Source organism: Drosophila mojavensis, unplaced genomic scaffold (assembly GCF_018153725.1).
Source record: "Drosophila mojavensis isolate 15081-1352.22 unplaced genomic scaffold, ASM1815372v1 contig_136, whole genome shotgun sequence".
Classification (NCBI taxonomy): Eukaryota; Metazoa; Arthropoda; class Insecta; order Diptera; family Drosophilidae; genus Drosophila; species Drosophila mojavensis.
The window spans coordinates 13,492,734-13,507,926 of NW_025318667.1; the positions used below are offsets into that span (position 1 = coordinate 13,492,734).

Genomic DNA, 15,193 nt, shown 5'->3' on the forward strand with positions numbered 1-15,193 from the left:
ATATAGCTAGGGAATCGGACATAGGAAGCAATAGGAATGCTGCATGAGAACTCATGACGTATATATGTATTTTAGATATCAGCTTTGGTCTAGTTCAATACAAAGTACGATTCATGAACATTACATAGATGTATGTATCTAGATCTATATCGAAGTATCAATACGGCCCTAACAAATTCTATATATTCTTATCGATATGCTAAGTTAATCGACAGGTTATGGCTAAAGCTCGAGATTACTTATAAATAATCAGCTGTACGCAGCATAGGATTATGTTTTTTCTCGATAGCTTATTACCAATAGCCTATGATCGATAAAAATCGATATATTGTGAGTTGGTTTTGAGAGCCATAAATAGAGAATATATATACGTACATTTTCAAAAAAATTGCAATATCTGAAGTCTTGACATTGACTATGCAGTCATTTGTAAATATGTATTTCCGATTTAGCCATATCTTTCGTAATATCCATAATCTTTATGCAACAACCAAATTCTTGGCAAATATTTAGAATGTGATTTTCTGGAAAATTTGATCAGAAAAATATCTCTAGAACCATAATTTACCACTCGCCGTGCGCCTCTGTGAGTGTGTGTGATTATGATTTCATGTGTGATTGTATTTGTTGTGCATGACTGTATGCATGTATGTGTGTAAATGATGCAGCTGTATGCATTTATGCAAAAAAAAAAAAAAGGAGCCCTTTTAACAGAGCTGCAGAGAATTGCCAAGTTGATCATGTCCGATCATAGGGCCAAAATGATTATTATATATATATATTTTTTAGTAATTTATTATAGTTTATGATTTTTATGTTTATTTTTATTCTCGACTATCTATATCTTAGAAAGAGATAAGCAAATTTCAGTTTAAAGCAAATTGAATATTTAATGTGGGGGAATTTTTCAGGCCACCCTCGTAAATACATATAATATATAAATTAGAAATTTAAATCAAAATAGAAGTAGTTGAAAATTCTGAATCAAATTGCAATTTCATATCGGGATGACAATTCGGACAAATATTTACGGAACGCCAATTATTATAATTTTGAATTATTTCGAACAATTATATTAAAATAAATTCTTAATTCAGATTCAAGTTGTATAAATTTCTGATTTGAAAAACCATGGATAAGTATTATGTTATATATTTGATTTATTTTGGGAAAAAAAGTTTCTTCACTGAGAGTTTGGGTTTTTAAGCATACATAATATGAATATGCATATAAATATATTTAGTATCAGCAACTATAGAAGTACATTTATTTGATTCGTGTATATGTATGTATATGTAATATCGTTAATCTATTTAGGCAACTGAGCCCAACTGACTATCAAAATTGAACACAATAAAGCTCTAAATAGATTTTAATCTACGCATAAGGAATCGAAAAAATGTATGTTTTTTCTTCTACTATTTATTAATATTTTTATTAACATTTATTCTTAGGTCTCTTGTTTTTGCATATACTTCCCTTTGAAGTTATAGTTTGACGTTGAGCTTAAGCGGTAATAAATACAGTGGAGATAAATGACAAAAATTCTCACTTACAAAGTCGTTAAAGAGGTACAGAGAATGTTCTCTGCTGGTTGCCCCAAGTCCGAGTTTAGCTCTGGATGTTGGCCCTAGTTTAGTGTTAGTTTAGTAAATGTATACTGGAATATTAGCGAGCATAGATTGTGTTCGTAGTATCAAAGATTAATGGATAACAGTTATCCACTTTAGTAATGGGTGTTAGCTATCTATCAGCTTCCAAAAATTTGACGCTGGTGCTGCGAGTTGGAAGACCCCAAACGATTGTATTGCATGTTGAGACGAGGGATCGCGTTAAGGTTGCGATCCGACGTTTAGGTTTTGCGTTTCTGTTCGAACTGCTGCTGCGGCAGCTCCTCCTGCAGCTGCAGTATATGCTCCAGGGGCTGCGGCTTGCCATCCTTGTCGATTAGCGCCGGCTGCACAATACCATCCTTGCGCAGCTGTTCCAGCAAATTGACCAATTGCAGTGCTTCGTACTCCTTCTGCTCCTCGGACATGCCCTCGAGCGGATTGCGCTTGGGCTGCTCCACACAGCCCAGCACGGGATTGAAGGATTGCTGCTGCTGTTTATACTCCTCCGTGTCGCTGTCCTCGCTGTCCGAGGAGTAGTCGGTGCCCTCAATGCGCCGACAGTCGAGCACGCCGCGCTTAGCAAACAGCCCGGCCGCATTGCCATAGCCCGTATATTTGATCATGCGACCGACGTCCTCCTTACAGAGCACAAACAGCAGCTCGGCGGACAGGTCACGCAGGATCATGGCCGGCAGTGTGAGAAACCGGCAGAGATGATTGCGCAGCTCGTTGCCAACCTCTGGCCGCTTGCTCACATCCTTTAGCGGCGGCAGGATCTCCTTGCGCAAATAGTGGCGCATGGTGCGATTGCTGCGAGCACACTTCACCAGCACCGTCAGCACTGGCGACAGCAGCTCATGGGAACTGGCCTCGGACTCCTGCTGGGCGAGTCCGCCGCGCAGATAATCCAACAGCACGGCCAGGCTGCGCACGTTGCGCTTCTCGAAGCAGACGGCACAGCATTTCGCATTGACACTGACTGCTTCGTTCTCTGTCCCCGTTTCGGCATTGCTGCACTTGACCAGCAGCTCGCTCAAGCAGCTGCCAGAGATGTTGGTCAGCAGATTGATGGCATGCGTGACCACAGCTCGCTCCCGTTCCGTAGAGAGATTGCCAAAGCGCAATAGTAGCTCGCGCAGAACGCCGGTCAAGTGAAGACTTTGAATCTCATACTCGTTGGGACTCTTGTCCGGTGCACTGGTCACGGTGAACATGACCTTGAGCAGCTCACAGATAATGTTCAGTTGCTCGTCACTGACCGCTGCCGTCGCCGACTCGGTCAGCTTGTCGTCCAACCAGTTGGTCATGTAGGTCAGTCCATTGAGATCGATTTGTAGGCGTGTGCGCGCTGTTGGCTCCAGTGCGGTGAGCAGGAACAACAGTTTCATATCATAGTACTCCAGGGTGCTCGGATAGCGTGTCGCACAGGAGGTGGCGCTATTCAAGCGCTTCACAATCGCGTCGAGGCTGTGCTGGCGCAGACACTGGCGCCGGCAGTCTGCACTTTGGTAGACCAAATTGCAGATACATTTCAAGGATTCGGCAATGACATCAGCCTCGCCATCGCTCAGAGTTAATTGGGGCAGCGTTCCGTCGTCGTCGCTGTTGCTGCTGGTGCTGCCATTGATGCGGGCCAGAGATAACAGCGTGCCCAGCTCCTGCTCAATATAGTGCGTCTGCAGGCTGAACTCATCTCGCGTTAGAATGCGCACAGTGTTGAGACATTGGGCGTGCAATGATGATAAACTCTCGTCATCCAGTATACCAAATATGGCCAGCCAGAGATCGTGCCACAGATTGTCCGTGTGAAAGCTATCAAAGACCAGCAAATCTGCATTCTGCGGACAGCCGCCACACAACAAACATTAGTCACAGCTACAAAAGTGTGGGTGGTGCTGGTGGTTTGGTGCCCTTACCTTCGTATTAAACTGGGTAAGTATGTCAGCGATGTGGGCGGTTTCCTTGCGCTCAAGTCGTTTCAGCTGCTCCGCATCCATGATGCTGACTTCAACAATTTGCCAATGCAAATGTTTACTAATTGGATTTGAATATAATTCAATTGTGTTTGCACCTCAATGTCAATAATGGACATGTACTAAAATATACTATGAAAAATGGCATAAAATACTAACAAAGAGTGGTGACTTTTTTATCAGTATGACCGCAAAGGCTAGAAGTGCAAAAATACCTAAAAAGAATACTGAAATATTTGGTCGGTAAAAAAAGGCGGTTAATATTTAAATTGTTCACATTTCGTTTTTGTTAAACTAAAATGCGGTGAAATTTACATTTTACTGTACATACATATAAATAAAGAATATATTTTATTACAAAAAATACATATTCAGTGTATACATTATTTATGCGTAGTGTATGTATTCTTTTGATTGTGTAAAAATATAAATATATGTTTTTTGTAGAAAATAATACGTAAGTAATATATATATATATATATATATATATATATATATATAAAGTTACCATTTCTGTTGGCTTACGCTTTTTTGATTCAACTTATTTTTGTATTGTTTTGTTTTTTCTTAAATTTTTATAGTTTTCGTAATTACATATTATAGTAGTCGAGAAATTCGACGGATCTACGACGACTATAGCAGATTGGATCCAATCTGACTGGCTTCCACTTCTTCTTCTTCTACAAAAATATGCATAAATGCAGAAAAAAAAAATATTTGAAAAGGGAAAAGAAAGAAAAAAAATAATAAACAATTAGAAATAAATGCTTATTAACCATACGCACATACACAGGTAATATTGTAATATTTGAAAAAAAAAAAATAAAGATGGAAATTTAATGCAAACAAAAACAATTAAAATAAATTATGATTCAAAAAATTAAAAGTTTGCACTGTTAAATTTTAATTTGCAGAAACCAAAGTATTTGTCGTATACCTCACATGCATGCATATGTATGTATGTATGGCTGTATGAATACATATATGTATGTCTGAAAGCATGTATGTATATATATGAGCAAATCGAATATGTTTAGGCCATTTAACTGGCACAGTCTTATTTATGTATAAATAAATATATGTATATGTGTGTGTGTAGGTGATGGAACTGTCACCAGGTAAAACACATGCACCTGCATGCACGCATGCATGCATATGAAGCTCCCGACCGTATAGGCAATGATAGTTACATACATACATAACAGGAATATGTGTTGAGATTACATAAAGCAAAATAATATCAGAATACATTAATATAGGTATATCGGTATATATAAATTATAAATATATATGTGTAAATAGAAAACGTTTTAGTTGGGAATGCGTTTGAAAGCCTTGCATCATGCATTTGTTTTTTGTATCTTTCCACTGGTTACTTGGTCACTGGGCAGGCGCTTGAGCATTGTCTTTTTTTCAGTTTCGTATCACTAGGAATGAGATTACGTTTTGTGTAGAGCAACAGCGGTTTAAATGTTTCTCTCTCTGTATGTGTGTGTGTGTAAGTATATATGTATGTGTGTGTGTGTGTGTGTGTCTGTGCGTACCAAGTACCAAGAAATTTCACACCGGATATAGCTGGAATCAATCGGTGATTGGACGAACGGACCAAGCGCAACACAATGATCGTATTGCGTGTAATGAGAAATATATGTATATATGAAGTTATAATATAATAGGTAGTAGGCAATAGGAATAGCAGAGCAGCTCACTCACACAGGCGCACACGCAGACGCACATATACATAAACACACACGCACACGCACAGGCACACTACTACTACTACAACAACGGCAACAACAACAACATTAACAACAATTAATTGAAGCAGAACTAAACTGTTGCACTGGCTGGAGGCAGTGGAGCGGCTGCCGGTATAACATTCGGTATGGCAACTACACAAGCGCCAGCACGTGGAAACGACATGGGCGCCAGCTCATTCCAGCCATTGCGCACCGGATCATATTCCTCGACGGTCTTCAAGGCATGATTGCCATCATAGCCGCCGACGACAATCAAACGATCGCCAAGCAGAGCACAGCCGATCGCATCGCGTCCCAGAGCCAGCGAACAAATCTGTTTCGATATTAGAAGTAAAAACAGTTAGAGAAACAGTCTATATAAGCCTAATCAATGTGGACTTTATGCCAAAGGATCTTACCAGTGTCCAGGTATCGTTGGCCGGATCGTAACGCTCGACGGTTTCGGTGCGGCAGACCATGGGATTGCTGGCCGGGCAGTCGTGACCTCCGAGTGCATAGAGATACCCATTTGCGACAGTCACCTGCAGTAAGGAATACAGATTAGAACAATTACGACAGATTGCCAATGGAGGATGCTTACGCCAACGCCACCGCGTCGTCGATTCATTGGGGCGAGTAGTGTCCATTTGTTTGTGTGCGGATCGTAGCATTCGATGGAGCGATGGCAAACGGAGCCATCGCGTCCGCCCACTGCATAGAGACGACCGCCCAGCACCGCAACGCCAGCTGTTGAACGCATCGATGACATGGGTGCCACATAGCTCCAGGTACGGGCACTTGGATCCCAGCTGTTTAAATATATCGATTACATTTCAGTTCATTTGCAATTGGCAATGAGAGGAATATCAGCTTACCGTTCGACCGTATTGAGATAGCTCCAGCCATCGTGTCCCCCCACCGCATAGAGCGGACCCTCGAGCACGGCCACACCCAGGCCATGACGTGGCGTTGTCATTGGATTCAGTGGCACCCAGGCCATTGTGTTTAAGTCGAGGCTCTCCACGGTATTCAAGGTCTTCAGACCGTCGCGTCCGCCCACCAAAATCAGCTTGTCCTCCATGACAGCGGCACCAAACTGCAGACGACGTCCGGTCATGTGCTTCCAGGGCGTCCACTTATCCAGACGGGGGCAGTAACTTTCGATTGTGATGGCGCCCTTGTGCGCATCCATGCCGCCCACAGCCAGGAGTCGGCCGACTGTCGATTTGCGGGGAGTTGTGCGTTCGGTGGCGATGCGTGAGCGCCGCTCGGGCATTAGGTGCCATTTTAGGGCCTCCATCACAAGCTGTTGGCACTCATTAGTGGTGCATACGTTCTCCACGTGATCCATTATGAAGACTGGCTGCAGCAGTGGGAGGCGCACCAGAGCCAGCAACTCGCCAATGTACTGCTCACGGTTGGGGGCATCGTGGCGCACCCACGACATCAGGCTGTGGAAGACATCTTGCTCGGAGGGCACATTGAGATCATTGCTGCACAGCAGCTTGCCTAGTTGATCGGCGTTCAGCTGGAAGAACTCTTGATTTTGGCACACCTGCATGAAGTACTGGCAGGTATACGCCTGGGCCAGCCGCAACAAAGCCGTGCAGCTCTGTTGCTCTGCAAAGAACGCAAATCCCAGGCAGTTGGATGGATGCAGCTGGCGGGCCAAAAAGTTGCAGCAGGCCGTGACCACAGAGTTCAGCTGCAGCAGACAGGCCGTGGCGAGCAGCGTTTCCACAGTATCCTCGCGCAGCTCAATATACCCTGTATAGCAATACTGTACAAGCAGCTGCAGTGCATCGCCATGGACCTCGCCCAGGGTCACATCGTGCTCCGTGGTCTCGCGCAGCGAGCCCGTAAACATTGCTGAAAAGTATGCACTCGAAGCGGATAGCACCAAGCGGTGAGCAGGCACCCTATAAAAAAGAATTAGTTTTAATTTATTTGATTAAAACAAATTTATTTCGACTCCGTCAATAACAAATTAATAAAACGAAATCAAATCATCTTCAGATAGCTATCTCATACACAGTGTAAAATCAAAAATCTTCAATGATACAAATTTAATAATATGCAACAAAATCTTCATATTTAACTTGTTTATCATTTGTCTGTAAATTACATGCGCTTTTACCACTGTACAAAGCACATCTCAATCACTCTGCCGCTCTCCTCAATGGCTGCATATTGCTTTCTCTTTCACACTGCCTTCAACAAGATCATCAGCTTGACAGAGAGAGTGAGTGAGAAAGAGCGAGCCTTGGCGAGCATGCAAGAGTGCAATTAGTGTTGTGTTTACTGTTGGAATTGCGTTGCTGCCTTGGGAAACGGGTGTGCGAACGGACACAAAGAACCGACTGACAGTGCAAAAGGAGGAGGAAGAGTGCAGGGTATACGTATGTATATGCCGAATGGTGAATTGCTAATAAGTCAAATTGGTTGCTGGGAATGGACTGAGTGTGTAAAAAATGTCTTTATTTTATTTATTCTTTTTATTTTCTTCGATTTTTGCGCATTTGCAACAACTTTCCATTCTTTGTCTGTTTGGCTTGTTCACTTACCGTTTGCCATCGATGCCAGCGATGAGCACCACATCGCACAGCTGCTGGCTGTCCACATACAGCTGCATGCGCTTCAGTACACTGTCCGCGTGATCGCGACAGCGAAAGAACTCGTCCTGGCTGCCAGCCGAATTGAGGCTAACCAGGCTGTAGTCTCGCGACAGTGATTCCAACGTATTCTCGGCTATCATCGAGATGTGGCCCGATGTTGAGGCAGTCGAATCGCGACTTGGACTCTCCTTTTGGTTCACATTCACAGATGACATTTTTCGTTTGTTGTTGTTGTTATTGTTGTTAGTAAATTGTATTGCAAATTCTGGTAACGGTATGTTAGCTGTCCTTGTTACTTGCGTTTATCGTCCTTCTTAGTGCATGTCAATTTGTTGTGCGTTGCAATTGCAGCAGCAACAGCATCACCATTGGCAATTGCAGCAGCAGCAGTAAATTTGCTAGCTTTCTTTTGTTTACGTTACGTTCGCGTCTTGAAAAGCTAACGTCCGCGTTGCACTGCCTAGTTTGAATGACTGTGAGGCTCCTGCTGTTGTTATGGCGCGTAGTAAGCTGTTGCTTTGTTTAGGTGCACTTGCATTTCTCGTCTCGCACACTTATACATAAAGGCGCAGACGCAGACACACACACACACATGCATGCACATGCACATAGACGCGTACACACATTCGCACACCAACTCCAACTATAACAGAGCTGAGACGTCGCGCTCGTTCGATGTCAACAAACAACTGCAAATTCAATAGCGACGCACGTACGATGGATGTCGCAGTCAGCGTCGCTGCTTCTGCCTCGTCGCGCAGACAAAGAACTTTTACTGCGTCCGGGAATTGAGCACTGCTGCTGCTGTCGCTGTCGCTGCTGCACTGCTTTTGCTTTGCTTTGATTTGCTTTGTTTTTGCCTCGCTCTCTGCTTTGACCAATGGACGATGGCTACTGCTAGCTGCAAATGCAATTACACAGGAAACACACATTCAAAATTAATGTCAATTGCGCACTGAAACTGAGTCCGTGACTAAGCATAATCCGCACACTTACACTTATCAAAAACAACTAACTACAGCTGCCTATTTATGTATTTCATTTGGCAAACAGCGGACCAATAATAACAAGAGCAACAACAATAACAGCGTTTGATGTTTTCATTTTGCTTGCTATCGTCACTAGTTACGGCGTTGCCAGCCAAAGCTCGACTGCCGGAGTTAACTGGACTTTGTCACAGCGTTACCATATATATTAAAATTGATAGCATCGCAAACCCATTCAAACCCAACATTTGATAAACTAAAACTGACGACGCGTCTAATTATAATCGCACTATGATACACACACACACACACACACACTCACTTATCAAACCGTTCTGTCCATCAACTTATTTCAGCTGATTAGCAATAACAGCGTTTACCATTCACATTTTCTTTGTTTCTGCTGGCCAAAGCTTGACTTCTGTTGTTAACCCAGGCCACTTTGAGGGTTTTAATGGCGCTGCCATATCCATAAAAATTTGTTTTTGAGCGCTTTAAAGGAAAAATGCAGTTGAAATTTGTTTGCTCGGAGTATAATTTTCATTTATTGGGATTGCTTCTTATATATATTTGCAAGTACTTAAAGGCTTATTTTATGGTTTGCGAAATTGGCTGAGGCAGACCAACTGTGAACTTGGATAGATTCTCTAAGAACTCAATATACAGGGCATGCTCGCGAGCAGTTGCCATGTCCGAAAGCTTTCTAGCAAACTCATGGGTAATGCCCTTCTCTTCAAGCATTTCCAGAATCATGGTTTGCAAATTGTCATCAATTAGTGATGCATCAATGGTAAAACAGCTATCGTTCCAACCGTGATTGTATAGCGATAGGTCCTGTATCTCAAATACTTCGTTCTCTTGAGGTTGCTGATCCAACGACTCCGGCTCCACGTCATCAAAAGCGCCTGGCTTGAATACACAAAATATGGAGAGCAGCAGATCATTCCTTCTAATGAGCACCTCAAATTTGGGTACACTACGAACAGGAGTCAGATCACCAGTTTCATCATTGCGACGCGGCACACTTTTGCTAACATTGAAGAATATGTTGATCCGTTCGTGCGGCGACTCTCTGATAAGCTCCACCTTGGAACCAGAAAAATGACCTGTGAAATCGTCTATCATGTATGGCGGCTCCAATTGCAATTGGACACGGCGTTCCTCCAGTATTTCGCCTGTTACAAACTCAACCAAATTACGCTGTGTTGGGGTTAAGCCAATTGGCGTTGCTGCTGCCTGTTTTTCCTCTATTGGCAATGGCTTCTTTAAGGCTTCACCCTTCAAATTTTGGAACTGAAATGCACTTATCGAAATGGGGCGTTGGAATTTGGCGATGCGACAATTGGCCAACAGGCTTTGTCCCAAACGAAATACCTTGAGAGAATTCGACATTTTTGGAAAATAAAAAAAAACAGACGAAAAATTATATTTTCTTTAGGATTATGTGTACGAAAAAAAAAAACTTTTTTCAGATAAGCCAGAAAATTTTGTAATGCTACAAGGCTAGCAAGTCAACGAATGATCTGGATATTAGGTACACCCAGAGCTCGACTGAATTTGATATAAAACTCCAGGCTTGCTTAGGAATTTGCTAAAACACACATTTGCGATTGTGAGTACGATTATTTGAACTTTTTTAATTTCTGTGTATCGATCATTATTCAGTTTTCAGTTTCCAGTTTTCAGTTTTCAGTATTCCACTCTTCTTTGTTTCTTTCATTGTGTCTACATGTGAGCGAGTGTTAAGGCCAGAATGTGAGTGTTAAGGCACGCACGCACCCACACATGGTGTATGAAAGTTGTGGAGCGACAGAGTGGGAAGTGGGAAGCGAGTTGATACAACAATTACAAACATACATACATACATATACATATACATGTATATAATATACAAATAAATAACGCGTATGTGTGCGAAAAGTGCGTGTGCATGTGAAATAAAGGAATGCTAATTAGTTGGGCGATGTATTGCGTTTCGGCGTCGATGGCGGCAAGTCCATTGTCTTGCACACCCAGCCCGATATATCAACATCCTCCGCCTCCGCTTTACGTATCCATGGATGGCTCTGACAATGGCAATGTAAAGAAGAATTTTTTATTAATAGTAATAACAACAACAACATTATGCGTGAAAATAAACTTTGTCTCACCAGCAACGTCTTGAGATCGGCCCGCTCATCTGGTTGCTTTTTGAGGCATATGTCGACAAAGTCCTTGAACTCATTGGAGAATATCTTGTGTTCCAGCTTAGGCGGCGGCTCGTTAACAATATAATCGAGAAGCTCAAAGATTGCCATTACTTTTGGCTCAATTACCGTTGGGTTGCCATCGTCAGCATTATCGGCGAATATGGCCTCCAGCGTGGCGCTGTCCGGCGGAGGTATTGGATACATGCCGATAGCCATTTCAACGAGGGAAAGGCCAAGGGACCAAATGTCCGACTGAACCGAATAGTGTGTGCCCTGAAGTCGCTCAGGCTGCAATGATAACAATTAGATTTGTGTTTAATACAAGTTTTACTTATTATTTCAATTCTACTTACCGACATATAGCTGCGCGTGCCCACAAATGAGTTGGCCATCGAATCGATTAGTTGTCCCGAAACGCCGAAATCACAGATTTTGATCTCGCCGCTGCTATTGACGAGTATGTTGCTTGGCTTTACATCCCGATGGATAATTGCATGCTTGTCCCGCAGATAGCTGAGGCCCTTCAGCACCGCCAAGGTGATGCGTCCGAGTATTGATTCAGGTATGCGGCCGGCCCGTTTCAATATGAGATCAAGAGAGCCGCCGTCCATGTACTCCATGCAAATACTTATCTCGCCATCGCTGTAGAAGGCTCCATAAAATCCAACTATGTGCGGGAAATTGCATTCGTGGAGCACTTTTAGTTCGCGCAGTATTTGTTTTTTAATCGCCGGCTTCACCTCCAGATGGATCAATTTCCTGGCCATTATCAAATGTGTGAGGGTGTGGCGCACTTTCATAACAACGCCACCATTTCCAGAACCGAGTTCGCCCAGCTTCTCTAGATCCTCCTCGGAGAGTTCGCCGATCTTTTCCTTTTGGCTGAGGAACACCTTGATTCGTTTGCGTTCCGTGTCGTCCATATCGAGGCCCTCCAGCGTTTCCGTTAATGCGTCGATGCTTGTTTTTGGCTTTCCCAGCAAACTATTTGTACTTTAATTTAACTTTTTAATGAATTTTTGCTGAACAAAACGAAAAGTGCTAACATTTTGGAGAGGGGTATTTTCAATGGCTTAAGGAATCAGAATCAATTTTGCACGCATTTGTATCTATACACACGCAAACATGTACACACGCAAATATACATATGTATGTGTGCATGTAGGCGTTCTTAAGCGTGTTTAATTACTATATGTTCGTAGTGGGTGCGTCATTTTGAGAAGCAATAGCAACATCAATATGAACAACAACACCAACTACAATAAACACAGATCTGTCTCTATGCATTGTGGGCGGGTGGGAGGCATAAAATAAAAAAAATTCAAAATGTATATACACAAAATTTAATATTTACTCTGTTCCCGATGCTGTTTTAAACGGAGGCGTTGGTGCCACCTGTGCGGCAGCAACAGTTGCATCCACATTTACCGGCGGCAGAACTAAATTTAGTTTATTCTTCGACATCTTGGCTGCTCCACAGCAAAAAAAAGTTTCTATCGGTCGTGGTTCACCGACGGTGCAAAGGGTGGGGAAGGTGGGAGGATTTCCGTTTAGCAGCAGTCACCGAGCGATTATGCAAATTGTGTAACTGGCTATATACAGAGAATTGGTATTTGCTTTATAAGGATTCAATATTGTAGTTATAGCCGGAAATTTCGCAAATGCTAATAATAGGGATGTAAGTACCAATAATTAAGCCGATTGTTGCGTCAAATCGATTCATCGCGAAGAGCAATCGATTGCATGCGCTATTCGAGGTACCTAAATGCATGTCGATCAATGTGAATGGCAAAAACAATCTGCAATTTATTGTTGTTTAAAACGGTAAACACAAAACGTGACCTTGCACTTTATTACGCAGTGCGCACGACTTGTGGCAACCAGAAATGAAGGATTCGCTGGTGCCATCTAATGGCGCCATTGACGAGTCAAGGATCAATAGCACCGACTATCAGAAAGATGCGCTACTTGGTTATGTGCTCAACCTGCAGGATGAACAGCTGGACAGCGCTGTGATGCAGCTGCCGGGTGTAGCAGAGGAACAGAATCATATTAATAAGAGTGATGGCGACTATCACCAATTGTCGCTCAACTGCATTGATTTATTGCCCGCTGATGCGCCGTCATCGGAATTCTCTGAATGCTATCAATTCGATGCAGACGCCGCTGCCGCTGCCTCCGAGTTGGTTAACGTAGCTAACAAGGACTGCGACTCATTGGCTAAATTGGCCTACAATCTATATCGGTTGGCAAAGGACGATCACATCGTTATCGACCGGTAAATGAGGTTTCTTTCATGCTTATCCGAGTTTAATGTATCTCTTGAACTTCCGCAGTAAGCGAAACGAGGTCGTCCGGACGGATGCCATGACTAACCAAAAGACCATCTATCGTTGCATGGATCCCGTTGGCATGGGCATGCAGCCGGCTAGTAACAGTCGTTCCACGGCGATATCTACGTCAACATCCACCAAAGCAAACGGCTCACGAAAACGCAGGGCTCCAACTGTTGCAGCAACCTCGAAAAGAACGACAGCGATTGCTGCGCCGAGTGGAGCTACAAGTAGTACTGTGAGCGAACCAACTCCTGCTGCAGATGCAGATTCAATTTTGCGCACGCGATCTGGGCGCATAATTCGTGCAGCCTTGCCTCAGCCGGCCACAGCAGGCACAGGAGAAACGTTGGATTTGCTTGTGGCCGATTTGCGTGACAGAGATTATCGTGCACCAGTTACAGCGGTTGCTGCACCGTCTATGGCAACAGTTGACTTTTCGGTGCCCAAGGAGCGTGCCGTGCCACAGAGCGCAATTTGTCCGGGCTGCAATAAGATATTTCTGGGTCGTCGCTTGCAGCGTCATTACGTCAAGTATCCCGACCATATGCCCAGTGTGATCGCTCATCAGGAACAGCAACATCAGCAGCAGCAGCAGCAAGAGCAACAGCAACAGCAACAGCAGCAGCAACAGCAGCAGCAGCAGCAGCAGCAGCAGCAGCAGCGGCAGCAGCAACAGCTGCAGCAGCAGCAGCAGGAGCAGGAGCAGCAGCAACAGCAACAGCAGCAGTTGCAGCTACAACAGCAGCAACTACAACAGCAGCAACTACACCAACAGCAACAATTGTCGCAAAGCAATGTGCCCACACTGTTCGGTCTTTTGACCGGTCAGCTGCAGAGACACGCCCATCTCAGCGAGGAGCAACGTGCCGATCTCTTCCTGCATGAGCTGAACGACTTTGTAGAGCAGCTGCAGTTGCGCAGCACTCGACTCATCCGGAACACGTCGGGCTCGCACTTTGTGAACGCGCGCATAGCACGTGTGCTGGGCATACCCGAGGGTCAGTATGCGCTGGATATGTCGGCAATGGAATCGGCGCAGGCGCCCACACCGGAGCCGGAGACGCATGTGAGCGCTGTGGCCAGTGCACGCAATCTGGTCGAATATCCAGGGCTCAGCATGTCCTTAGATGATACGCTGACCGACGAGGCGGCTCAACGATTGAATTTGTCCGCTGGCGGCAAATTGTTGCCCCCGTCCGAGGAGAGTCTGTTGCGTAACGTTGGCGATGATCTGATGCCGCCCCCGGTGGCCGTGGCCCCACCCGCCGTCGGCCATGTGGCTGGTGCAATGCTGCCGCACTATGATCATGCCAGCGACAATGCCGTCGAGGCGCTCAGCATGAAAGAGACGCCCAATGCGGCTATATTGGATCTCAATGTGGACTTCTTTCAATTCAACAACAATTAGTCAAGCGCAAATATATATGCCTATATATTCGCGAATGACTTTATTTTAACATATAGTATTTAGAGACTTGTCTGAATGTGAATAGCATAAACAATTAGATATAAAGTGAATCTTTGCATGAAATGTACCTCAAATCTCTAAACTCTAGAGAGCAAATATTAGACTCAAGGAAAAGTTTGTGTAATCTAGCAAATGACTAAACAATTGTGAGAAGCTTTATGGAAACCCTTATGAAAACTTCTATGAAGATTGTATTGTATATAAATATAGAAATATTTTGAAGACAACATAGCTGAAACTTATATATGAACATATATAATATATATGTATTTAT

At 43.8% G+C, this 15,193-nt stretch overlaps 5 protein-coding genes across 6 annotated transcripts; 1 reads left to right on the top strand and 4 right to left on the bottom strand.

The window, feature by feature from the left end:
• Positions 1-1,140: 1,140 nt before the first annotated feature.
• LOC6583758 (synembryn) lies at positions 1,141-3,729 on the bottom strand. The gene is made up of 2 exons (XM_002009387.4): positions 3,530-3,729; positions 1,141-3,451 (listed from the first exon to the last, which is right to left on the bottom strand). The coding sequence occupies exons 1-2, from the start codon at positions 3,608-3,610 to the stop codon at positions 1,853-1,855; spliced, it is 1,680 nt and encodes a 559-aa protein (XP_002009423.1). The 5' UTR covers positions 3,611-3,729; the 3' UTR covers positions 1,141-1,852.
• Positions 3,730-4,111: 382 nt separating this feature from the next.
• Positions 4,112-9,070, bottom strand: LOC6583759 (kelch-like protein 5). Its single transcript, XM_002009388.4, has 7 exons — positions 8,937-9,070; positions 7,890-8,841; positions 6,201-7,244; positions 5,927-6,134; positions 5,745-5,867; positions 5,423-5,659; positions 4,112-4,266 (listed from the first exon to the last, which is right to left on the bottom strand). Exons 2-7 carry the CDS (start codon positions 8,153-8,155, stop codon positions 4,177-4,179), a joined length of 1,968 nt encoding a protein of 655 aa, XP_002009424.1. The 5' UTR covers positions 8,156-8,841; positions 8,937-9,070; the 3' UTR covers positions 4,112-4,176.
• A 373-nt stretch (positions 9,071-9,443) lies between these two features.
• On the bottom strand, positions 9,444-10,318 carry LOC6583760 (conserved regulator of innate immunity protein 3). Its single transcript, XM_002009389.2, has one exon. It carries the CDS (start codon positions 10,316-10,318, stop codon positions 9,515-9,517), a length of 804 nt encoding a protein of 267 aa, XP_002009425.1. The 3' UTR covers positions 9,444-9,514.
• Positions 10,319-10,529: 211 nt separating this feature from the next.
• Positions 10,530-12,800, bottom strand: LOC6583761 (dual specificity mitogen-activated protein kinase kinase dSOR1). Of its 2 annotated transcripts, none has more exons than XM_044006958.1 (4): positions 12,470-12,800; positions 11,469-12,099; positions 11,077-11,403; positions 10,530-10,992 (listed from the first exon to the last, which is right to left on the bottom strand). In XM_044006958.1, exons 1-4 carry the CDS (start codon positions 12,577-12,579, stop codon positions 10,879-10,881), a joined length of 1,182 nt encoding a protein of 393 aa, XP_043862893.1. In that variant the 5' UTR covers positions 12,580-12,800; the 3' UTR covers positions 10,530-10,878. The 2 variants fall into 2 exon arrangements, with proteins under 2 accessions (XP_043862893.1, XP_002009426.3); XM_002009390.4 differs by having other exon boundaries at positions 11,469-12,108.
• A 91-nt stretch (positions 12,801-12,891) lies between these two features.
• Positions 12,892-15,146, top strand: LOC6583763 (protein hunchback). The gene is made up of 3 exons (XM_044008178.1): positions 12,892-13,393; positions 13,452-14,100; positions 14,158-15,146. The coding sequence occupies exons 1-3, from the start codon at positions 13,002-13,004 to the stop codon at positions 14,857-14,859; spliced, it is 1,743 nt and encodes a 580-aa protein (XP_043864113.1). The 5' UTR covers positions 12,892-13,001; the 3' UTR covers positions 14,860-15,146.
• The last annotated feature ends 47 nt before the right edge of the window (positions 15,147-15,193 follow it).

Excerpts from the sequence above, each read along its gene's own strand:
- LOC6583758 (XM_002009387.4), bottom strand. The coding sequence starts at position 3,610 with ATGGATGCGGAGCAGCTGAAACGACTTGAGCGCAAGGAAACCGCCCAC. Across the intron at positions 3,452-3,529 it reads TTACCCAGTTTAATACGAAG|AATGCAGATTTGCTGGTCTT; the intron begins GTAAGGGCACCA and ends GGCTGTCCGCAG.
- LOC6583759 (XM_002009388.4), bottom strand. The coding sequence starts at position 8,155 with ATGTCATCTGTGAATGTGAACCAAAAGGAGAGTCCAAGTCGCGATTCG. Across the intron at positions 6,135-6,200 it reads TATCTCAATACGGTCGAACG|CTGGGATCCAAGTGCCCGTA; the intron begins GTAAGCTGATAT and ends ATATTTAAACAG. Across the intron at positions 4,267-5,422 it reads TGCCTCCAGCCAGTGCAACA|AAGAAGAAGAAGTGGAAGCC; the intron begins GTTTAGTTCTGC and ends ATATTTTTGTAG.
- LOC6583760 (XM_002009389.2), bottom strand. The coding sequence starts at position 10,318 with ATGTCGAATTCTCTCAAGGTATTTCGTTTGGGACAAAGCCTGTTGGCC.
- LOC6583761 (XM_002009390.4), bottom strand. The coding sequence starts at position 12,579 with ATGTCGAAGAATAAACTAAATTTAGTTCTGCCGCCGGTAAATGTGGAT. Across the intron at positions 12,109-12,469 it reads AAAACAGCATCGGGAACAGA|TACAAATAGTTTGCTGGGAA; the intron begins GTAAATATTAAA and ends GTTAAATTAAAG. Across the intron at positions 11,404-11,468 it reads GCACGCGCAGCTATATGTCG|CCTGAGCGACTTCAGGGCAC; the intron begins GTAAGTAGAATT and ends TTATCATTGCAG.
- LOC6583763 (XM_044008178.1), top strand. The coding sequence starts at position 13,002 with ATGAAGGATTCGCTGGTGCCATCTAATGGCGCCATTGACGAGTCAAGG. Across the intron at positions 13,394-13,451 it reads GATCACATCGTTATCGACCG|TAAGCGAAACGAGGTCGTCC; the intron begins GTAAATGAGGTT and ends GAACTTCCGCAG. Across the intron at positions 14,101-14,157 it reads AGCAGCAGCAGCAGCAGCAG|CAGCAACAGCAACAGCAGCA; the intron begins CAGCAGCAGCAG and ends GAGCAGGAGCAG.